General features: G+C 44.7%; 2 protein-coding genes across 8 annotated transcripts in view; both read left to right on the forward strand.

Annotated features, from left to right (window-relative positions):
• Positions 1-376: 376 nt before the first annotated feature.
• On the forward strand, positions 377-9,473 carry LOC138627509 (cyclin-dependent kinase 5 activator 1-like). Its single transcript, XM_069709894.1, has 3 exons — positions 377-1,105; positions 3,431-4,056; positions 4,214-9,473. Exons 2-3 carry the CDS (start codon positions 3,544-3,546, stop codon positions 4,703-4,705), a joined length of 1,005 nt encoding a protein of 334 aa, XP_069565995.1. The 5' UTR covers positions 377-1,105; positions 3,431-3,543; the 3' UTR covers positions 4,706-9,473.
• A 1,920-nt stretch (positions 9,474-11,393) lies between these two features.
• Positions 11,394-24,529, forward strand: part of nsfa (N-ethylmaleimide-sensitive factor a) — a 41,460-nt gene continuing 28,324 nt past the window's right edge. For 5 of the 7 annotated variants that reach the window (XR_011311391.1, XR_011311390.1, XM_069709884.1 and 2 more), the window contains exons 1-2: positions 11,420-11,503; positions 23,769-23,786. Coding sequence is in view for 5 of the 7 variants with exons in the window: in XM_069709884.1 (XP_069565985.1) it covers positions 11,492-11,503; positions 23,769-23,786 (30 nt within the window). In the remaining 2 variants the exon portion in view is untranslated. Of the gene's footprint in view, positions 11,504-23,768; positions 23,787-24,529 lie in introns of all 7 variants that reach the window. The other 2 variants (XM_069709885.1, XM_069709883.1) reach the window with 2 other exon arrangements.

Genomic DNA, 24,529 nt, shown 5'->3' on the forward strand with positions numbered 1-24,529 from the left:
TGTATCTCTGAGGGAAATTATAACAGTAATTAATGCATTTATAAACAAATCATGTTTTGTTTTATATAAAATCTTACTCAGTAAAGAGGTGGTGGGACACTCTTTCTAATGATGAGAGGAGCGCGCGCACCCGCACTCCCCCCCCCCCACACACACACACAGACACAGCTGTGATAACAGGTCTTGAACATGTTTGTCTGCAGAGGGATTTAGCACCACTAGTGTTAGCGGGGCTCGGCCTCCTCACACTGATTCACAAAGTCCTCCTCGTTGATCCTCGGCAGCCAACCTCCTCCGCCACGGCAGCAGCTCTCACACGTCGGCTGGTTCAGCACCTCGGACAGCGCACCCTTCGATAGGCTGCAGCCCGCCGGCGGCCAATGGCATCGACGGCGGGGCTGCGACAGCGACGGCCGGCAGCAGCAGCGGCAGCGGCGGCAGCATCCCGGCGGCAGCCAATGAGAAGGCGACGTTTCCCTCCCACATCCAACCGGAATAACTGCAGATGCCCGCATCAAGGCAACGGGTCTCTCTCTCTCCTTTCTCTCTCTTTTTCAGGTTTGCATAGCTGTGGGAATAAGCTGCTGTCTATTTTTGGATTTCATAGTGGCAACTTATCTCTCTCGCTCTCCTCAAGCTTTTGTGTTGATTTCGGTTTTTAGACTGATAGGTGTCGTTGTATTTGTGTCAGAGGGGGGGTTCTCCGAGCTGTGAGCATCATAGCGGGACACTACCAGCTGTGACCGTGTAGATTTGTGCTCATCAATGGAAGATCATTTTCCAATCACTGCGCGCGAAGGACTGAAGCTTATACTCGCATCTGCTTTGCATCTGAATTCACATCGACGAGCGAGGGACGCTCTATAAATGAAGATCTGAAACAGGCAGCAGCTCACCCGGGAGACAAACCTGTCGGCCTGTGACGCGGTGGGAGACTTATAATATCAGGGACCGAACCGTTTTCACGCCCTGGACCCTGGGCAGCTCGTGTCGGCGGTGTGGATACCGAAGTTGGAAAGCGTTTTCACATTTTGACCACATTTGCTCAGCAGCAAGGGGGCGTCAAGGTGTGATATATGGATTTCACAAGAAGAGTCGACTGAAGGTAGGAAAACACCGAGGGTTGTTTTTTGCTGCATGAGGCAACACCATATTTTTCAGCTGCTAAAATATAAAAGAGCCCAATGAGGCCCAAAGAATGCTCACAAGACAACAAACAGACACTCAATGACTGAATGGACTGTGATGTGACTTAAAAGTGGGTCTAATAATACAATGTTTAACGACAAAGCATCGTATTTTTGTGTTTAACCGTGGATGTGGGAGAGCTCGGGTTTATCAGCTGATGGTTCTGAAGCTGCCTTGTGTGTGTGTGTGTGTGTGTGTGTGTGTGTGTGTGTGTGTGTGTGTGTGTGGGGGGGGGGGGGTTCAAGGCTTCCATTTTGAAGCTAAGATGGATGCTTGCGCACATTTATTTTTCCTGCCTCTGTGGCCTTATCTTGGTTCTTATATAAGACTGATGAACACTTGCAGGCCCGTGTCAGGGCGACGTGAGCGGCGGTGCCTCCTACCGGCCCGAGCTGCTCAACGGAGAGACGCGCCGGGCTTTTACACGACTCCTGTGATGGAATGCCGGCTAATTGTGCAGCTATACAATTAATAATGATGTTTGCACGCCCAGATCTCAGAGATAACATCATAGAAATATGTTCCAATATGTTATATGACGCGTTTAATGTAACGACATTTCACCACGACTATTTTTATAACTCAACAGTTGCCTTCTAAAATGTTAAAAGGTTTAATTCTGACTCACCCAAAAAAGAAACAAATGAACACAGTATGAATTCCAGTCTGTTCATGCTGGATCTGTGACCAGAAAAAAAGACCTTTACTCATATTTGATGGAGGTTTTGAACCACATTAGCCCTGGAAAACAAACAAACAAACAAACAAACAAACAAACAAATCTGTCAGTGTCAGCCTCCAACTGCGTTTCAGGGTTCCCCTGGTGGGGGGTGTGTGTGTGTGTGTGTGTGTGTGTGTGTGTGTGTGTGTGTGTGTGTGTGGTAGTGGTGGAGGGGGACGGGTGCAGGAGACAGCAATGTGTAATATTTTTCTGAGCCGGTATCCCTACTGAGACAAGTCCATGAGCTGAGGAAGACTGTGGGATGAGGCTGAAAGCTTTGGAAGAAAATACGTCACCACTTGTCTCTTTACTCATTACTCACAAAAAACAATTCAAATCTTTCGTGTGAAAGTCCTGACCTTGAAAACAGTAATATAAAAAAAAGAATCTTACCTCGCTGTGGTGAGGCTTTCAACAGCATTTCAGGGACTTCCCTGGAAGCGGCGCTTCCTCAATCGTCATGATAACAAGGGGACAGCAACATCCCTGTGGAAATGTCTATTTGGCAGTTACATCCATATTTGTCAAGCTATATTAGCTGAGGAAGACCATACGATGAGGCTGAAAACTTAAAGATAAGAAACTATTTAGCCTTTTTCTCCAGTTCACTCTTCATGATAACAGATTAATAAAAGGGCAGAAGTTCATTTCCAACCTTGGAAACAATGAAAAATCGTAACTGTTGCCCTGGTTACTAAGGGTCTGTCTTAGTCTACACATAAACAAGTAAAAATCAAAGCCAACATTTGTTGGACCAGAAAAAACACCCACTCTAATGTAAGTCAGTGTCCACTTACCAACATCTAGTTGAGCTGTTCAACCATATTTCATGGTCTTCCTCAGCAGAACCTCAGAATAAAAGGTCGCAATTGGACTGGCAGGTTTTCACCACTTTCACTGCCCACCAAAAACAAGTAAAATTTACAGTAAACAGTTCAAACTCTTGTCTTACAGTCCACTTGCCAGCTTTTTAGGGGCTTATATCTGCATCTCAGGGTCTTTCTCAGCTGCTGTAACTTGCTCACTTATAATGGTTGCTAGGCAATAGCATCCCCATAGAAATACAGTACATATGGGCAGTTTACATCCATAGTCGAAGAAACTCCTTTAGCTGAGAAACATAGCGGCTACACTCGTTGTAAATCTTAAGTCATGGTCAGTACAATAGGTTTTCTGTAGCTTTTAGCCGTATCTCACAGTTTTCCTCGAGGGATGAAGTTTGGCCTGTCGTCATGGTAACTGGGGGACAGCACTGTGGAAGAAGTTATTTTGACATTACATGACATCAAAGCAAACTTCAACTTCTAACTCAATGTCAGTAAGATTAATAATAAGAACTCCATCAGCTGAGGCTTATAAGTGAACCACGAGTTAAAATATATTTGTTAAATTAAAATATCATCAACTCTAAAATTAGTCATTTGTGAAGTGTTTGTTTTTGTTTGCTTGATGTTGCATCGTTTACAACATGTAGTGTAACTAATGAAGAATTTCCCCCTTCCTCCTGTTCTTTGCTCACAGGTTCAACTTCCTCCTTCGACCCTCTCAAAGCTCTTTGGTTCGACCAATCAAAGAGCCTTTGCCCCGATACTTCCTGCTCCACGCTGCCTCTCTGCTGACCCTCACCAGGCATCATGGGAACGGTGCTATCGCTATCTCCCAGCTACCGCAAGGCGGCGCTGTTTGAGGATGGCCCCGCCACGGTGGGCCACTACACGGCCGTCCAGAACAGCAAGAACGCGAAGGATGCCGCCGCTGCCGCCAAGTCGCTCAAACGCCCTTCCATCATTAGTGTGTTGCCGTGGAAACGCATCGTAGCCGTATCGGCAAAAAGGAAGGGTTCTAAGAAGCTACAGTGCGAAGGCGTGGACGGTGGGAAGGGGAGCTCCCCGGATGGCCACGCGGTCGCCACAGCCAACTCAGCCTCCAACAGCCTGAAGCTGAAGAAGTCTCAGTCCTGCGCTAACCTCTCATCTTACACGTCCAGCCAGGACCCCTCAGCCACCACAACCACTACCTCCTCCCACCTGCCCACCTCCAAGACCCTGGCTAACGTAGCTACTGTCGTTGCCAAAAAGAGTTCCCTCACAGGCTCTGGGATCCAGCCTTCCGCTGCAGCCGGCACGCCAAAGCGTGTCATCGTCCAGGTAACCCGAACTGTTGATTTGGCCTTTTTTTTTTGTAGTAAAAGAAGAACTGTCAACTCATTTCTGCTTGATTTCTTCAAATCTTGCCTCAATCCTCCTTCTCACCTTCCTTTTCTCTCCCCTTCACTGACCCTCCTTCCCCCTTTCACGAACCCAGGCCTCCACCAGTGAACTGATGCGCAGCCTCGGTGAGTTCCTGTGCCGTCGCTGTTATAGATTGAAGCGTCTGTCCCCGACCGATCCGGTGTTGTGGCTGCGCAGCGTGGACCGCTCGCTCCTCCTCCAGGGCTGGCAGGATCAGGGCTTCATCACTCCGGCCAACGTGGTCTTCCTCTACATGCTGTGCCGCGACGTGGTCTCGTCCGAGGTGGCGTCGGAGCGCGAGCTGCAAGCCTCGCTGCTCACCTGCCTCTACCTGTCCTACTCCTACATGGGCAACGAGATCTCCTACCCGCTGAAGCCCTTCCTGGTCGAGGCGGAGAAGGAGGCCTTCTGGGACCGCTGCCTGGAGATCATCAACCGCATGAGTGGAAAGATGCTCCAGATCAACACCGACCCGCACTTCTTCACCCAGGTGTTCGCTGACCTGAAGAACGAGAGCAAGAAAGAGGAGGAGAAGACCAAACTCCTCATAGGCCTCGACCGATAAGAGGGAGCTGGGAGGGATGGATGGATAGGAAGGTCAAAGGTTGAGGATAGGAAGACTAATGTCATGCAGTTTAGCGCTACCTTGGACCAGTACTGTTGTCTGGCGTCTCTACTGGTTTATGATTAATCACATTTCCTGTTTTTAACCGGGAAGAAAGAGTTTCCGGTATTAAACGCAGCATTTAAATCATTCAAGTCAGGTAATGAGCACTTAAACATTAACAGGCAGTCAATGATTTGCAGTGTCGGGTCTGCAGCAGCAGGTGGCTCGATGGGGCGGTTTCACCACAGCAGATCAAATCAAGGCTGCTGTGGTGCTTCCAACACCAGCAGCCACTTTATTTGACAAGATTGGATCTGATTAGATTCTCCAGATGGAAAGGCTGCTTGTCGGTGATCAACATCCAGGTCGCTCAGCTCAGGATAATAAGTTTAAAGCAGAGATATGATCGTTCGTTTTTCAGCAACGATGTAACTGACAATGCAAACAAAGGAAAGCTGGTCAGCCGGGTTCATGATGTAACATTAACAGGCTGTGAGATGGAGCTATCTGTCGTTTTTATCTTTTACCTGAAGCCCAAAGACACGTAGCGGTCTGACCTGTGTCTTGTTTCAGTGAGATGAAATCCCCACTGTGTGTTTTGATGAAAGTAAATGAGGTCAGAGATGCCAGACAACAGGTCAATTCATTTTGTCCTTGCACATGACCACTTGCTTTTTGCCAACTCCACATTACCTTATTCCTTTAGTCCTGCCCAAAATTATTGCACTTACCAAAAGGGGCAGTGTGAAATCCACTGTTGGAGTACAAAGAGCATTAAAAATTTGGCTCAAGCGTACTGTAGTGGATTAATCCATTCACATATTATGTAAAGTACTGTAAGGGAGTGGATGGGTTCATCCAGTCAAGAATTAAAAGACTACTTATCTATTTTTACAAATATGAAATGTTATTTAATCTGGCACAGATTAATAATCATTAATCAAACCCTCCTGAAAACTGTTTACATTAAAAAAAAAAAGAACATAAGGAATAAGAAAGAAAGAAAGAAAGAAAGAAAGAAAGAAAGAAAGAAAGAAAGAAAGAAAGAAAGAAAGAAAGAAAGAAAGAAAGAAAGAAAGAAAGAAAGAAAGAAAGGAAGAAAGGAAGAAAGAAAGAAAGGAAGAAAGGAAGAAAGAAAGAATTGGGTGATGGAGAACATGTTGAATGGATCGTGTGATCTGTCTCAGCCCATGCTGACACACATCAGAGTGAATAGAAAACGTGATGAGATTGCAGGTGTGAAAGGGGCGGGGCCAGACGCCAAAAGTGTAGATGTGACTTTTCTTCCAAACAACACTGAGATGTTGCTGTCAGCGCCGGGTACCTCCGGCCGGGTACCGAGACCTCGGCTGCTGTTTGAAGTCCCAACACAAACCCACCGTTCCTCTGCTCATTGCTCTCCACAGCAACCCGGACAAACTGAAGACACAAAGATTCTCTCTCTGTCCATCCAGTCCCGTCGGGTCTGAGCTGGTCCTGTTCTGTCTGGTGCAGTCCAGTCCAGTCCAGTCCGGTCCGGTCCAGTCCGGTCCAGTCCGGTCATCCCTTATTTATAGACTCTCTGGTCCACTGACCCGATGGCTTACTTATTCACAGAGTTGTTTGACATGCATGTGTGCTTCTATAGGTTTCTTAGCATGCTGCTTTGTGTTGGGCACACCGCACCTCATGTTACAGAAGAGACTGAGCGGTCGCTGCACTGAACTGCTGAAAGCTAGACTGAGTGATGTGACATCCAGGGGATGCCACACAAGAACTCTAAAGAGTCCAAAGAGGGAAATCCTTCATCCAGTATCTCAAGTATTCTTGGATCCATGGTGCTGAAGGGCCTAAACGAGACAGTTTCCCCTTTTGCAAACCAGCTGCACACTGGATTGGGTTCATAAAAATTCTTATTTGGCCACAGGAGTTTGGGTATTGAACTTCCGTAAATTGGAGGACTAACAAGCGACTCATTTATAAACAAGTCTTGATTTTCAAGCTCTAAAATTTCTGAATCCTACAATACCCATAATGCAAGTGGGTCTAAATATCTCATTTGAACCTCCTGGACTCCTAAATGTCCCCTTCTTTAATTCCCTAAACCTCCAGATTGTAACCAAGACTTTCTGTTAGTAACTTTTCAGAAAAGAAGTCCCAAGGCTGAAGCTAAAAATAACCCCAATGATGTCATCAAAAACTCTGATGACATCATGAGGGTTATTTTTCAAACTTTGGAAAGTTGCTCCGGAGGAAAATATCCAAATGTTTTCAGGCTTTGTCTCAAGTAAAATGACTTCCATGTTAAACACTGGTGGACAACTGAGGGAAATTACGTCACTTTAAAATGTTAATTTACATAAAAGGGCAGATGTTTTACATGCTCCCTCTGAAGAGATTCTTTGCCTTGATGATGTCATATCACCAAGTCTAACAGTAATCAATGAATTGTCTTCAATTTTTGAAAACATCTGCCTTCTCGGACACGGCAGAGATCTTGTGCCATATCATTCTAAGACTCATTATTTCATATGAAAAACCACAAAAACGGAGAAACGCGCTGACTCAGAGAACAAAGACTCTGAAGGAATCATGAATTAGCTTTTTCATAATGTTGCTCCAACTGGAGACGGAGGCCACAAAAGCGGGACTTTCTTCATATGACAAGGACATGAATGGCAAAATGGAAAGATTGTGATTTTAATAACCAGTGAAGTTTTATGTGTCACTTTGGAAAATGTATGCCGAAATTGGAGTCATCCAAAAATGGAGCAGTCAACATTCTGCTAGCAAATTTATAATTTATGAAAAATGATATCTGACCTTCTCTCTGGTATGATAGAAACAAGCTGAAATAACACTTCCCTGATAACTTAATAAGATGGGGATGGATGTTCAACACTGAAACAGAATGTCATGCCTTTTTCCAGACTGGGCGTCTCCACCATGAAGGTGATGTGTTCACTCAGTACCAGCTGGGCTGCAGCAGATACCACATTGTAAACACAAAACTGTAGCCTTGATCGAGACTCAGACCTCATGAGACAAATATGCAGACACAGAACGAGTCCCAGGCAAACGAGCTCGTTTCCATGTCCTTCCTCCTACAGCTGTCTCTTATGGGTCCAACATAAGACAAGTAGCATTTCTCTCAATGGCATTCCCAAACGACTGTTGAATTTCATTTTTGTCGTACTTAACGATCCAAACTGCAAGTAGCAGGTGGAATTTATATCACTGCAGGTTAATGGACAAAAGAAAGGTTACAAGACAAGACAGGCAGATAAAAAGACATTAAAGCAGTGGAAATAATTAATTTTTCTATATTACAGTGATTTCACTATCACCCACATTTAGTGGAGGGATGACGAATGTTTAAATCAAATATCTAATGTGGATTCTTTGAGTTTAATCTAAAGTTTTATGAAGGTCAACGACACACGGTCAATATGCAGTTGACAATGATAAGGGTGGGAAGTTTATGATAAAAAAAAAAAATCATTTCTGAGACAATTAGTCCTGGATAGATGAAAGAAGCATCCCACTTCTGGAAGGTAACTGTCAAATTTGAAAGCAAAAAACAGTCTCTGAGAAAAAGTTCAAATCCTCACCAGTCGATGAAATGGAAAACAAAAACAAAATCAAAAGCAGTATTGTTGTTATATTTCAGAGTGGAGTAAATTAATTCCAAAATTGTAAGCCTGTAAGGAAAAATATCCGATTGGTTCTAATGTTTAAAGTTTAATATTACAAGAGTGACGTGTTTGGCCAACGCAACGTGGTCTGAGAACACGTAGCTCCTCTCAAAGCATCGAGGTCCAGCTTCCACACAGCAGGAACAGAGGACACAACAAGGTGGATGTGCATATTGTGAACGCAGCCCCGCGAACTGAAGCTGCCTGGCTTTGAGGTAATGTTGTTTAGATCGTAGTACTGAGAGAAGCAGTGCGTTAGAGCTGAGAAACACCACGTTTGATCGGTTTCTCACTGTTTACTGTTGTGGTTTTGGTGTTGGAAAGACACCAGCAACGACCCCGACCACCCAACCCTTGAAAGGCACTTTTTTTTAGGACTGAGGAGATCTAAAGCTTGACGGATCTGCGCCACATTACAGTTGCTAAACTATGGTTGAACAATCATTCTACTGGGAGACTTTCAGCGAACAGTCACTTCTATTGGCTCTGATTTAAAGATTTTTGATGCCCTATTTTAGAAAATACACACGCATATGTACTCTGAATAACCTTTTTTCATTGATCAGTACTGTGTGGATGTCAGATTTTGACAGACAAGAGGAGTAATTATGTACTTCTCAATGCGCAAAATGTTCTCTACATTTCCCACCATATTTGCATCCAGCTGCCGTTCGGTCAGCTGTTCTCTCAAGGACAGTTAACAAAGAGACAAAAAAGCGAGGAAAGGTAGACGTCACCCCACATGCTCTCATCACTGATCAACTCATAACTATGTGCCATATTTTATCTTGCAACACGTACAAGACAAAAAGGATCGTGTAACATATGAAGCTTCTAAAGATGGCGACGATGGAGTCGGTTTTCTTTCCTTTTCATTTGTGAATTATGTCGTGTAAACAAGAAACTTTGTTGAACAAAAGTCAAGGCTACTAGTGTTACTAGAGTGCTGATGCTGCAATCTGTTACTATGTGGATGTATGAATATGTATGTGAGAAATAAGAATACTTTGATCAACTGTTACAAGTACTTTATATAAAAACCTTTACAAGCATGATGTTTGCTGTTGATTTTCAGGTCCTATGATTTTATAGGTGGGTAGATGATAGGACCTGTTAAAGACAGTTCTCAGGCTGACCACAGCACGGCAGCAGAGAGCTGTTGGAGTCAGGAAGAGCAGCTGCAGTTGAGTCTGCTGAGGAGCAGATTTGGATCAGGACAGAAGTGGTTTCCAGGAGGAAGCCCCATGATAGACAATGTAATTACTGCTTGCTGGCTCTCTTGCACCTGAGTGGCCCTTTGAGAGCCAATAAGGATATAATTTTATCTGGGGTGATTCAAATTTAATTTATAATTCAATTCAATAAATGCCCAGCTCCCCTGTAGAGATATTCTGACTTCAAGGCAACACCAGCTGATATGAATTTGTTTAAGTAAACCCAACACCCTGAAAATATGCACAAGTTAGTTAGCTGCATAAACTCAGTTTAATAGATCAGCTATGTTTTTTTTAAAAAACCAAGTCTTTACCTTGAACTGAATTAATAACTAAGTCATCATAAGCGGATGGAAGTTTATGTCTTTATGATCAATAGTGCAGAGAAGACCGAATAAGGGAGACAGAAAGGACAACAAATGTCCTCCAGATTTGTACTTTGGACTTGTTGTATATGTATGAATATTTACTCGATTCATATATTTTTGGTATATTTTCCTGAATATTGAGATGTCATAAAAATATAGGAAAAAGTTAAGAATATCAAAAATTCCATGTAAAAACCAAACTGCATACAAGGACTGCCGTCTGGTTAGTTACAGTGAGCTGGTGTGGTAGCCTCAGCTAAAGCTAATTTATTCACCTTTTCCTTATACATTTTAGGAAACCGATTTGATGCTCCAGCACATTAGAAACTTGTTTGTCTAACAGAATTAATAATTTTGCGAAATTAAATCATAATGGAGGAAAAAGCAACATTGAATAAATTGGTGCTGCCAAAAGAAAGCTAGTCTACTTTAGCAGACTAGCTGTAGTGGATTTCACATGATTTTTATTTTAAATCACATATTTAATCAATGACTATTAATGTAAATGAGAAATACAAATATGGCTTGATATAAAAAACACAAGTAGGCTGTGACAGCGTGCTGCTGCTGCTGGCTGACTGTTGCTGTCCATGGTGCTGAATGTGTGTCCCGTGGGAGTCGTGCTGCTGCTGATGGCTGACTGTTGCTGTCCATGGTGCTGAATGTGTGTCCCGTGGGAGTCGTGCTGCTGCTGCTGGCTGACTGTTGCTGTCCATGGTGCTGAATGTGTGTCCCGTGGGAGTCGTGCTGCTGCTGCTGGCTGACTGTTGCTGTCCATGGTGCTGAATGTGTGTCCCGTGGGAGTCGTGCTGCTGCTGCTGGCTGACTGTTGCTGTCCATGGTGCTGAATGTGTGTCCCGTGGGAGTCGTGCTGCTGCTGCAGTTTCATGGCTTCCTGTTGATGTTTTGTCGCTCACGTGCTTATTATGTATCCAAGTGGGTGTTTCTGTTTCTCCGCGTGTCTGCAGAGACAGGACCTGAGCAGGACACCATTTTTACCAAAATAAAAAATGTTTTAGTGAATGTGAGGATTTAACAGCTAAAATATAAAAAAATGAACATTGAGACATTTACAAATGAATTCCTTCATAGTCAGCTCAGATGTATATAAACTACAGTCTCGGGGTTCTCCTCATCACCGGCGGCGTAATATCAAACTAGGAAACGTCTCTAACTGGTCAACATTTCAGGTTCAATAACAGCCACGGAGAAACACATGCTGGCTGTGTTTGGACCGATATTATCAGTCTGCCACGTGAGCGTTGTCGCAAGGATCACGGAAAGATGTGAAATCGACAGATCCTTCTTTATGGCACGCGAGCTAATGGTGACATCCTCCGTCAGTTCGCTTCCGCTCGAGTCAGCCAATCAGAGCGCAGTACGCTGCAGCTTATAAACCCATCTGTTCCGCGCACTACGTCTCACTGTCCCCGCTGTCCCGAGAATCATTGACCCGAGCTGCATCCCTGATCTACCGAAACTGCGAAGATGGCGGCCCGGGTAAGATATAAATGCTTTATTTATACCTATAAAATAATAAATCATCCCCTTGTTTTTGTCCGGCAAATGAGGAAACGTACTCATGGCGTAAAACGTCGGGCGAGCCTTCCCTCCCTCCAGATTGTCAGCAGTCTTCAGCGCCTGAATGTCACCGTGACTACAGAATATGGAGCTTATTTCTCCTAATATTTCCCAGCCCCGTAATCCGTGGCTCGTGCTATGAGGAAGCGTTAATGGCGTTGATGGCGGCGCTGTGTCGGTTACATCAGCTGCAGCCCGCCGCCTTCACGGGGAGCATCGCTGCCCGATCCAGGAGCTCGTGCGTGTCCTTGAGCCGACGCGGCTGCGTGAAAACACCGTCAAGCTTTTAACGCATCTGAAATAACAGGGTGGACGCTTTGTGAGGAAAACAGAGAGCGGCCCGAACACGGGAGGTTCCTGCTGCTGCTTCAGCCTCCAACCTGCAGCGGTTTGCGCTGCGGAGCGGCAGAGCAGCGGCGGCTGACTTGTGAATTGTGTGCATATTTAATTTCAGTGGTTGTTTACAACCTGTCGACGCACAGGGAGGATTATGTCACGTAGCCGGTGTCAGCCCACTGGCCCGCTATCACGGTCACTACGGCCCTGTTGGAGAGGATGCAGTGTTTCCATCACAAGGTCTCCTGATCAGCGGCACCAGGATGACTCCGTTGTTTTGCACAAATTTACCGTCTAGACTGAATCTCCAAAATGTAAATGTATGTTAGGGTGTAGCAGAAAAGGGAAGGGCACCGCAGACATGACGCTTTGCTGCAGCTTCTAAATTCCTGGTTGGAACAGTAAATGCTTTTCTCATTTCAGTGATTCTCTCCTTCCGTTATACTGAAAAACACACAAACTGAAAAAGGTTCAATTTAGAGTTTTCTAAAAGGACAAATTGTCCTTTTTTACTTTTCTGTTTCCCAAAGTCCACCAGCTTAGCTTAGCTGCTGCTGGCTGCACAGATCTGAGAATGGCTTCAATACTGTCGTCTAACCTGCAGCCAGAAAGCAAATAAATCCATCTAAAATCCAGTCGATTATAAAAAGCAGTGAATACTTGTGACCACTCAGTTCCACCAAAGAAGGATTTCCAGACGTTTGCATCTGAGTAAAGTTTAAGAGGAAACACAAGAAACAAGTCAGAAACAATCATGTCATTTTGTGTAGATTTTCTTTCCTTGTTATTGATCTCAGGAGCCTCCAGCTTCATCTGGAGATGCTGCAGGGGTCCTGACGCACATGCATTTATTTGAGTTGAGGCCAGACTCCATGAAATGAGTGCAGGCTGTATGCAGTCATGATGTGGCATCACACATCCACATCGTTTCGTTGTGTTCATGTTATTCTGCAAAAGGAGTGAAATCACCTCACCGCTCGAGAACAGCTGGTTCTGCTGTCAGCCTGGTGCTGTTATCAAAGATCCCTGAGCTGCATAGATTTGGATCTTCTTCTCAACGGGGAAACATGAGAGATGCATTACAGTTAGAGCGGGGATCTTTTCTAATAGCTCCTAAATGCATCTTCCTGTGATTATTCTGTTGACCCGTCGGTGCGCTGAGCTCATTTCTACTGCAGCGCTCAGACAGGCCACGACAGCACGATCTAGTTTCAGCAGTCGAAGCGCCGCTGCGGCGCAACAGTCTGGCTGATACGCGGATGAGGTGCGACACGCTCGCTCAATACAGCCCGGACGGGACGCCTGTTTTCATTCATCAGCTTCACACCGGGAACAGATCAGTGGGTCAGTGATTCCCTCAAGTTTAAAGAAAACCTCCAAAGCGAGTCCTTCATCGTGACACCGATGGTTTGTGGAAGTACAACAGAAGTGAACGTTTTACTGACGTTGGGATGAGAAGGGAGAGTTTAGAGTCTCGGTGCTGGAGACCAGATCTTCACTGAGAACCACAGTGAGCGTTAGTCAGCAGCTCAAACCGGAGCTCAGCTACATCACCGTAACACTAAAGAGTAGCTCAGTTCGATTTAAATAAACAGCGTTGATCTTCGATATCCAGGAAAAATCTGTTTGTGGAAGATGGAGATCATTCAGTCATCGAGCGGAAGACAAGAAGTGATTCGAACAAATCTTTTGATGATGATCTTTCTGATTCTGGTGATTCAGGAAACTGTAAAAATCTGCTTCTGCACATCACTAACAAAGACACTTTAAACCACCGTTAACATGCAAAATTACCAAGAAGGGAAACGAAATGACCACAAATAGACCGAAGACCACCGTTAAGAGCATTAGACCACCGACACGAAGGACAAATATTCTAATGAAATTCAAGAGAAAACCTGCAGAATTCCTGATTTAGTGTTGTGATGACTTAAAAATGTGAAGCAGCTAACGGACCTGTTTGTGTTCTCTACGCCGTTATCACTGATTCAGCTTTTCGTCCGTCTCTTCTCATTAGTTCTTCTCTGTTTGTTTTAGATCTTCTGACACAACAGGTGGACAGCAAGCAAAATAAATCAACAACCTACGCGTTCACCGGCCTTCTTTACTCATCGTGCATTTTATAAAGTATCCGAGATCATAATGAAGTGACTGAAATAATATTATGGATATTAAAAGAATGTAAATCTGGAAATGTCTGACGTTAATATGAGCGATAGTGGAGACATCATGAAATAGATCTTAATAATGGATCACTTTCCCCCAAGTGTGTGTGTGTGTGTGTGTGTGTGTGTGTGTGTGTGTGTGTGTGTGTGTGTGTGTGTGTGTGTGTGTGTGTGTGTGTGTGTGTGCGTGTGTGTCTGTGTGTGTCTGTGTGTGTGTGTCTGTGTGTGTGTGTGTGTGTGTCTGTGTGTCTGTATGTTTGTGTGTGTCTGTGTGTGTGTGTGTGTTTGTGTGTGTCTGTGTGTGTGTGCGTGTGTGTGTGTGTTTGTGTGTGTCTGTGTGTGTGTGCGTGTGTGTGTGTCTGTGTGTTTGTGTGTGTCTGTGTGTGTGTGCGTTTGTGTGTGTCTGTGTGTGTGTGCGTGTGTGTGATGTACGTTCTCCCTCCTGGTCATCCAGCATGAGTCAAAGTGTCCACTGGCGTTTGTACACACACACACACACACACTCAATGACCCCCCCCCCCCCCCCCCCTCCAGCTGACCGTGTATGAGGCAGCTTGTCAGAGGGAGTCAGGACGAAGCAAACAGCTCCACGAACTGACACCGTGATGGACTCAACAGTTTTAACAGAAGGAATCATGTGACCAGGCAGCAATGACAGAAACAGAGAAGTGCAGGTTCTGAAGGTGGATGTGATGATGGTGGAGGTGGCAGGGACGTGTAGAGTTGTGGAGATCCATGTCGGCCAGCAGTGTTGCATCTAAAGAGAAGCTACCATGCTAACTTGCGAGTCATGGTGATCTTGTAGTTCCGGTTTTGACCAGAGGGGGAGTCGCTCCTCTTCGTCATATGTGTTTTTCAGCCATGAAGGTCTAATATTTGTAAGAGTCCCAGAGCCGAGAAAAGCAAAGTTAAAGTGTGCAACGTCCTGCTGCAATTCTGCTTTTTATAACGTATCCAGAGGGTTGAAATGTTTTGATTTTTGGTTCCATCAAGAGAAATTTTAAGATTTAAAAGTAGTTTAGAGATTTAAAGTAGTTTTGGAGGAAGCAGATACCACTTTGACTTTATTCCCCATGGCTTAATATATTTAGAAAATCTGAATTGTTATATCTCATGAATAAAACCTTCTTTTATTTTGTTGTGTTATGCAGATGCAGATGAATTGTGATGTTATTATGCAATATTTCAGGAAATTACTGAATGGCACAGTGTGTATGACTTAGTGTCATTCAAGGGTGAATCTGCAGATTGCACCAAACTGCCCCCCCCCCCCGAGGATCTAGAGTGGCTATAAAGCACAGAGAAGCTTGAAGGCCTGTTGAGAGGCAGTTTGTCTGATCCGTGCTGCTACAAAGATGGCGGTGCAGCATGAAGGGTCGACTGCATGTGTAGATATGAAGAGCTCATTCAGTGGGTGACAGAAACATTGTGATTCTTAGTTTTAGTTGATTATACACGACTGAAAACATGATTACCTTTAATAAACCTTTATTCATCTATAAAATAACCAGTGGGTGAAAACAATCCAGATCGTGGTGATCGTGGTGGTCGTGGTGGTCCTGGTGGTCCTGGTGGTCGTGGTGGTCCTGGTGGTCCTGGTGGTCGTGGTGGTCGAGGTGGTCGAGGTGGTCACCCACCACATGGTGGTCGTGGTGGTCGTGGTGGTCCTGGTGGTCGTGGTGGTCGAGGTGGTCGAGGTGGTCACCCACCACATGGTGGTCGTGGTGGTCGTGGTGGTCCTGGTGGTCCTGGTGGTCGTGGTGGTCCTGGTGGTCCTGGTGGTCCTGGTGGTCCTGGTGGTCCTGGTGGTCGTGGTGGTCCTGGTGGTCCTGGTGGTCGTGGTGGTCCTGGTGGTCCTGGTGGTCGTGGTGGTCGAGGTGGTCGAGGTGGTCATCCACCACATGGTGGTCGTGGTGGTCGTGGTGGTTGTGGTGGTCCTGGTGGTTGTGGTGGTCCTGGTGGTCGTGGTGGTCCTGGTGATCATAGTAATACCGCTCTAATGTTACGATAGAAAAAAATGATATCGTGATGAATACAAGTGTCCGACCTTTTGACGTGATGACGCAGCTGAACTGGACGACGTACAAATGAGGCTGAAAGCTGCTGTTATTCTGCAGGATTTCAGCTGTCCTCCGTCCCTCCGCCGTCCCTCCACCTCAAGCTTTGTGTGATGGATGTAAAACTGCGTATTGAAGTGAAAATGTTCACTGCAGCATTGATTCTGCAGGTATTCAGCCCTTTGACAGATGTTTCAAGTATAAAGTGAAGTTTTGTTCTGTTTTATTCTGTTTTATTCAGTCTTCAGCAGGACTGCTTGGGTTTGATGAAAGACAGACGGATCCTCCTCCTGTAGTTCACTTCCTCCTGTAGTTCACTTCCTTCTGTAGTTCACTTTCTCCTGTAGTTCACCTCCTCCTATAGTTCACCTCCTCCTGTAGTTCACCTCCTCCTGTAGTTCACCCCCTCCTGCTCTCAGACCACATCACTGAGGTCGGAGGACGTTTCTGTTATGATGTGAGATGTAACAGGACCAAACGCAGACACACAGACTCTGGTATCAGTTCAAAACAGTCTTTATTGAAACACAGCTGATACTTACAGAGTCTATTTCCTCCCGAGTCAGGAGGGCAACTCAACCGACTCGCACCGGGGAGGCGAAGCTGGCAGGACAGCTGGTAGGACAGTGGACAGGACTGCTGGTAGGACAGCGAACAGGACCGCTGGTAGGACAGCTGGCGGGACAGCTGGCGGGACAGCTGACAGGCCAGCTGGCGGGACAGCTGACAGGCCAGCTGGCGGGACAGCTGGTAGGACCGCTGGTGGGACAGCGGGCAGGACAGCTGGCGGGACAGCTGACAGGACTGGTGGACAGACAGCGGGCAGGACCGCTGACACGACGGCTGGTGGGACAGCTGGTAGGACAGCCGACAGGCCAACTGGCAGTACTGGGGGACGGACAGCGGGTAGGACAGCTGACAGGCGTGTTGTCCAGTAGCGCTTCCTGAGAGCACCAACCGGGTTGCAGAACGAGAGCAGGGACAGGAACCGGAGCCGGGTCAGCCACAACCACAGGAACAGATGGACGGGTGACGGACGGGTGACGGACGGGTGACGGACGGGTGACGGACAGGTGACGGACAGGTGACGGACGGGTGACGGACAGGTAACGGACGGGTGACGGATGGGTGACGGACGGGTGACTGGCAGAATCTAGCAGTGACTGGCAGTGACTAGCAGGACTAGTATGGACCTGCAGGGGCAGGGCAGATACAGTCTGGTGAGGTGATCAGTGGAATCAGACACCTGCAGGTGGTGATCGGGGAGAGTGACGGCAGCTACTCTGACCGGTGAGGGGCGTGGCCATGGGAGGTGACAGGAGGCGGGGAGAGGAGGACACAGGACACATGGGGACACAATAACAAACAGACAAGAGAAAGACAGAAAACATGAGGAGAGGTGATTGGGGACCAAACAGAGGAGCAGACAGGAATCCTGACAGTTTCACTGCCTCTGAGCAGAATCTCTTTTTTTAGATTCCTGGTCCTTCAACCTTCAACCATGAAAGCAGCAACAACATTTCATCCTCTCTGTTGGAGGATTTCTGTTTTCCCTCCATTCAGTTATACAAACAATCCTCTCAATGAATTAGTCCTACAATTCATCCGCTTGCAAAAAGAACTAAATATTTCTCCTGTTTTCTGAATTAAAACAAGAATCAGAGTAAACTCAAAGAATATAAAATGTTTCTTTAAAAACAAGAAGGATGCCTTCAGATTTGATCTTTTATGAAAATATAGCAAAAGCAAATATATTTAAAAGAAAACATAACTGGGAGCAAATTTCCTTTTCTACTAATGTAATATAAAAACATTGTTGTAATGTATTTGTCAAGTTGTAAATGCAGTGATACCAAATCTATGAACACGTCCCTAAATGATCTCATCTTGCAGTTCAATATTTACTATTAATGATGCCGTTATTAAATGTCAAGGCAAATATTGTGTGTTCAGCTCAGTGCAGACAAAGTCCTTTGTTACTTTGGAAATGAAATGATTCAATAATTAAAATGATAAAGATTTACATTTGACCAGAACTCTAATCTTTTGGTAACCTGCTGCTTCACCGACTCTCAACCACGATGATGTGAGATCAGCTTTCTGCTGCAGGAGCTGAAACCATTTTCAGTTTGACACTCTTGTTAATGGATTAATTTATTCATATTGTCAGCACTTCTTTTTATTAAAACTTTAAATAGCAATTATTGAAGAACCTAGTATTTTGATGTATTGATTCATTGATTAATTAATTTATATAATCCATCTGTATTACTGCCACATGTGTGTGTGTGTGTGTGTGTGTGTGTGTGTGTGTGTGTGTGTGTGTGTGTGTGTGTGTGTGTGTGTGTGTGTGTGTGTGTGTGTGTGTGTGTGTGTGTGTGTGTGTGTGTGTGTGTGTGTGTGTGTGTGTGTGTGTGTGTGTGTGTGTGTGTGTGTGTGTGAGTGAGTGAGTGGGGCTCTGAATAACCAATCACGTTCCTGCCTATTGGTGACAACTCTCCATTTGTTGTTGGCCCTGAACAGTTCATCACTGAGGGCCGTTATTCAAATGAAAACTGAATTATTCAGTGACAGGACGGGCAGTAGCAGCGCTGCAGGAGACACACACACACACACACACACACACACACACACACACACACACACACACACACACACACACACACACACACACACACACACACACACACACACGTGAGTGAGGTGGACGTAATGCAAATGCGCCACGCAGGCAAGAGAGTCGTGGTTAATCCCTGGCTGCCTCCATGCAGGTTCTCCTCCGTGAGCCCTGAGCTGCAGCTAAATTTAGAGCTGCTGTCTGCTGTGGGCAGCAACACACACACACACACACACACACACACACACACACACACACACACACACACACACACACACACACACACACACACACACACACACACACACACACACACACACACACACACACACACACACACACACACACACACACACACACACGCTCACACACATACACACACACACGCGCGCACACACACTCACACACTCAGACACGGTCTCACTCACACACACACACACACACACACACACACACACACACACACACACACACACACACACACACACACTCACACACTTGCATTTACACAGACTAATGCACTCAGCTGATAAATGGACACGTTCAATGCAAACAGAATCAGAGCTGCTGTACACACAGTGTCTCTGGTGGGAACGTAAGACTTTGCTGCCTTTCAATCAACATCTGAATATTAATAAGAATATTTTTTAAACCAGTGTAAGAGCGCTGTAAATGTTCACCGCAATCAGCTGTTAGTTCAATAACTGACGACTAAAGGTTTTTACGACAGTTTTCTCATTAAAGGAAAAGTTTGACATTTTTGTAAACGTGCTCACTCGCTTCCTCGCCAGTAATTAAATGAGAAGATTGATACTCTGATGTTTAATCAAAGGCTGCAGCGAGCAGCCAATCAGCACAGCTGAGCATGAAGAATGAGGAACAGCTCATGTTCTGTCCAGAGGTAACAAATCCAGCAACTCTAAAGCCGACTGCTTATCAAACAAACCAGATATAAGAATATCTATAAAACCGCAACTTGTTGTTTTCACACTTTGTTTTTTTGTACAGATTCAAGAAAAAACATCACGTATATGTTAATTCCTGAGCTTCAGCGGTACGAGTAGAGGACAGATTAGAATCACTTTGTTTGATCACGAACATATTTGCCCATCACAGAAATAGCTGGAAATATTAAATGAAATATAAAATGTTCATATAGTTTAATTCTCATGATGACTCCACATTTCCCATAAAACCCCATTCCTGCTGTTTTTTTTACATGTATTCATGTGCTGTGGTTTGTTTTGATGATGAGAGGTTATTAATCATGTCTGCGGGTAGATGAGGAGTTATTTTGGTGGATAGCGTTGTTTGGAGAGGCTTTGATGCCTTTAGCGGAGCTACTGAGATCATTTTGACCAGAGAAGTCCCATGAAAATTATGCAGATTGGTTGAATTTTCAATAATTATTGTGATCACAATCACAATAAATTCTTCTCCAGGATTGTTTAGTCGTGCTAAGCTAAGCTAACCAGCTGGCTGTAAACTTATACTTGCGGTACTAAACTGTAAACATTCTGTCCTGAACTTATATTTAGGAGAGTATCAATATTATCATTTAATTCTCAGCGAGAGAGAAAGTATTATTATGACCCAAAATGATGAACTGTCCTTTGAGTAGAAGAGTTTTGACCAAAGTGAGGATTGGGACGGTAGCAGAGATGAAAACGTTGTTCATGACCGGCCAGAAATGTTGAGTAGAAAGTTGTTAAATCTTCATGATACATACAGCGAGTTCTCAAACACCAAATGGGGTTGATGGAGTAACTGCTGGAATAAATGCTGTTATCTGTTCCACCTGTGTGTCGACGATGTTTACATGGTTGTGATACAGTTATTACTCCATATAATGAAGATGATATTGCACAGCCGCAGTGAGTCGGTGACAGCTGGCGAGATTGTTCTGAAACCAAAGTGTAAAGTGACGAGTCATCATGAATAAAACATTCATCCCGTCCATCTTTTCACACTTTGCATGCATCTCTTTTTCAGTCCTATATTTCATGCTATTTATGGTCGGAGGAAAGATTCCTGCGTTCCAGCCGCGTTCTGTACATCGCAGGATCTTTACTTTCATTTAGCTGATGTGGAAACACTTGGAGCAGCGAGCCGTCGCTGTGACAGTGAAGCACTGATATCCATCGATATCCACTCTCGCTGCACTACGGAGGAGTCGTTGCTTAATGATGCCAAATAGCTTTAAAGCTAAACATGGCTGCATCAGATTACATGCACATCCTCTAGTTAACGGCTCTTATGATAAGAATTACAAATTCTGCTCAGACACATTTCTACGACATCATCTTTTGACAGGTTTAAGGAATTTCGAATGTTACGCAACAACCACTGTGGCCAAAAGAATTATTAATTTTTTAAGTATAGTAATAGTATTTAAATGAGTGTGTCCCTGAATAGCAGACACTCCTTTATATAATCTGTCAGAGAATCACTAGCTCATGAAAAATGACTTCACCAAGTGCCCTGAAACCTGCTTGATTTAATACCATCTTCCATAAATGACTTGGTGTGATTGATTTAAATGGGAAAGAGAGTTGGGCAGCTTATTAATTTCATAATGTGGTCAGAGGGCTGAGGGCCGGTACTGAATGTGGGCGTCGGCTTCAGGAGTCCAGCAGGAAACCGGAAGTCTTCAAGTTGATTTCAGGCATTTTCTATCATTTACTCTGTTATGAGTTCATGTTGAGGGCTCGCAGATGTTTACATTGAGTATGTATTTAGAAGGAGAGCTGGGAGATGCAGAGAGTGACCGCTCCCTTTTCCTGCAGAACACCAATAGAGGAAACACGCATTCAATAATATGGTGAAGGAAGACAGGAGGCGGCAGACAGCTGATTGGTTTCAGACTCATGGCAGGAAAATACGAAGATTACTGATTGAAATTGTACAACAAACCTGTTTGAACATCAACATGTCGTGATCAAAGAGGCAACAGAGAAATTAGATTCAGGGTTGTAAAAGACTGATGAGTCACCAGAGAATTTTAGCTGGATTTATTTATCTGTGCTGAATTTAAGTGATTAGATGAAGGCAGCTCAGTGAACCAAAATCATTCAATGAAAAAAACAATAGAAACGACTTTTAGGGAGACGGAGAGGAGATTGCAGAAAAATAGGTTTTCTAAGTACGCAGCACCTCCTCTTCCAGCTGATACAGAGACAGCTCGGCCAGAGTCCCTCGGAGAGGAATAAAGACCTGAACCAGCAGTAACTCAGGAGACGGCAGCTACAGCTGTATTTTCTTCAGTGAATCGACTGAAGACTGTTGAAGCCTTTTATCATCTATGAAGTAGCCAAGCTGCCTTCACACACTTATGTAACAGCACCAAGTAAATAATGTCGTAACTGAGAAAAAGAAAGGAGATGGGAAACAAAGAAAAACCGACCGATGGAGGAAAAGATGAAGATCAGGGATTTATCTCGAGTCATTCACTAGAAAATGAAGCAGCTGAGTCACACCGGGTCCAAATTCAATCAGGTAAACCGGGTTTATCATTCAGTCACTGTTGGAGAGAAGTTGGTTTCAAAAGGAAAAAATACTTTCAATTACAAGTAATTTGTCTTTGAAGCTTACAAGATATTTCTTTTAGTTTTGTTAGTTCAGTTATTTTTGATTGTTGGTTTGTTTGATGGTTCGAGCTTGTTTTCCAGGGGTCCAACATTTTTATTGTGTTATTATTTATAACCTAATTTCAGCGCTTTATATGAAGTTATTGTACAGCTTTAACTCTTCTGGCCTCCAAGAAGGTAAAATATTTGATCCCATTTCTTTGCTTCAGTCTTCACTGTGATGATAGTCAGGAAACTGTTTTTATTGGCTGGCTCGGCCACTTTGAAGGTTGGACCAATCAGGTGGTCACTGTGATGACGTTGTAGTTCCAACAATCAAACTTCAACCTCTGAATTAATGATCTTGGCTCACTGTTTCTAGGCTTTGTGCTAAGCTAAGCTAATCGCCTGCTGGCCTCAGCTACACATCAGAGTTGCATCAACTTACTCGTCTCAGTCTCAGTAAGAAAGCAAATAAGTGCATTTGCTGAGCGATCCCTTTAACATGAGTCATTTATTGGAGCTTTCACAGCAGATCTATTGTTAAATTATATTTTCCAAACACTCACAATATACAGATGTGAAGAGCTGCTACCAAATGAAATGATACTGTGGTTTCCATCCTGTTCTTCTCCTGCACCAATATTTCCTTGAAGTTCCCCAGCTGGTGTTGCAGAAAGTAAAATCCTCCTGCTGTTTGTCGGGAGCTCAGACAGACACACTTCATGCAACACACCTGATGAGGACTTCATGATCTGTTTTCTGCTGACGTTGTGACCCTCCCTGTGATGTCATGTCTGTCTGTCTGAGCATGCCTGCTGATGCTAACTGATCCCGTCCGAACAACCATAACAGAACGAGCACCGAACGAATGTGCCCTTCCTGCACATTAAAGAAATGAAATTCGATCTCACACGATACGTTTTCAAATGTATTCCCACCTGATTGACTGATTTATTGACCGACAGAAGGGAAAGTTAAATTAAAGGGAATATTGCAGTGAAGGTTTCCAACATGGTCACCTTAATGTCGTGTCCCCTTTCATCCATTCCAACATTAATATTCACCCTTTTCTTTCTTTCTTTGTGTCCGTAACACACTTGGTACTCCGATACGGAGAAGAGATGCTTCCTTGTGTTGAACGTAACATTTCTGTTTGGGATGAAACCTCCAGGTTTGGGGTGCAGCTGGAACCCCAACTCTGGCCTGCATGCATCCACCCCCCCACCCCCCACCACCCCAGCTGACTGTGTGTGTGTGTGTGTGTGTGTGTGTGTGAGACATGCATGTACTCCATACATGTGAATGCAGCTTGAATGCCCCCCCCCACCCCCATCCCTGCTTCACACCTCAGCTCCAGCATCGTGCTGCTTTAAGTCCCCCTCCGTCTCAAATACTGTCTTCTGTCCTTCCTCTCTGCTTGCCTTCGCTGGCGCCCCCAAGGTCGTAATATTTTTCAAGGTATGTATGGAAACACAACTCTCAAAGCGAGCTGCCATCTTCCTCGTCATGTGGAATACATTTTGCTATTTGAGCTCAAACTGTGTGGTCCTCTGGAGAGCTGGATGTATAGCGAGCGTCCGTCACTGCTGTAACCCCCCTGCCCCCCCCCCCCTCTCCTGCTGCAGGCTGGGTAGCTGACTAGCACCTCAGGGCACGTGAGGTAAACACATAGGCAGGGCAGAGAGCGTCACCGTGGCAACCCAGAGCTGCAATGTGAAGTGTCACATATTGACTGAATAGGAAAGTAAAGTCATTATCAGCCATTAACCAAACCTGCTGCTGCACCGAGTCTCTGAGGCCCACAACAAAAAGGGTTTGTCCCATTAGACGCTCACCAGGTGGGAGTTAAGTCTAAAAACAGGTCTCACCAACTGATATTAGAGCATATTGGATCATAAATAAAAAATTTAAGTTCACATTCCAACAAATATGGTTATCAGGCAACACATAAAGCAGCTGATCACGATCCATACCGGCACCTTTTACAAAGGGTTTATTTGTGAAAATAATGGCTATAATTTAGCACATTTAGCAGTTTATTAATCAGTTATAAGAACTTTATAAGCACAATGTTTGGGTTGCTACGTGGTGGAAAATTCTCCTCCGGCACCAACGTTTGCTCGTCTTTTAGTTTGATTCATTACAAAGATTGACTGTTTGAGAACTTTTGTCTTGTAGACTTATGAAGGTTTCACTTTTAT

Source organism: Brachyistius frenatus, unplaced genomic scaffold, assembly GCF_029030835.1.
Source record: "Brachyistius frenatus isolate BFR_SWC_R1_liver_20210118 unplaced genomic scaffold, ASM2903083v1 Contig_87, whole genome shotgun sequence".
In the NCBI taxonomy this organism is placed as follows: Eukaryota; Metazoa; Chordata; class Actinopteri; family Embiotocidae; genus Brachyistius; species Brachyistius frenatus.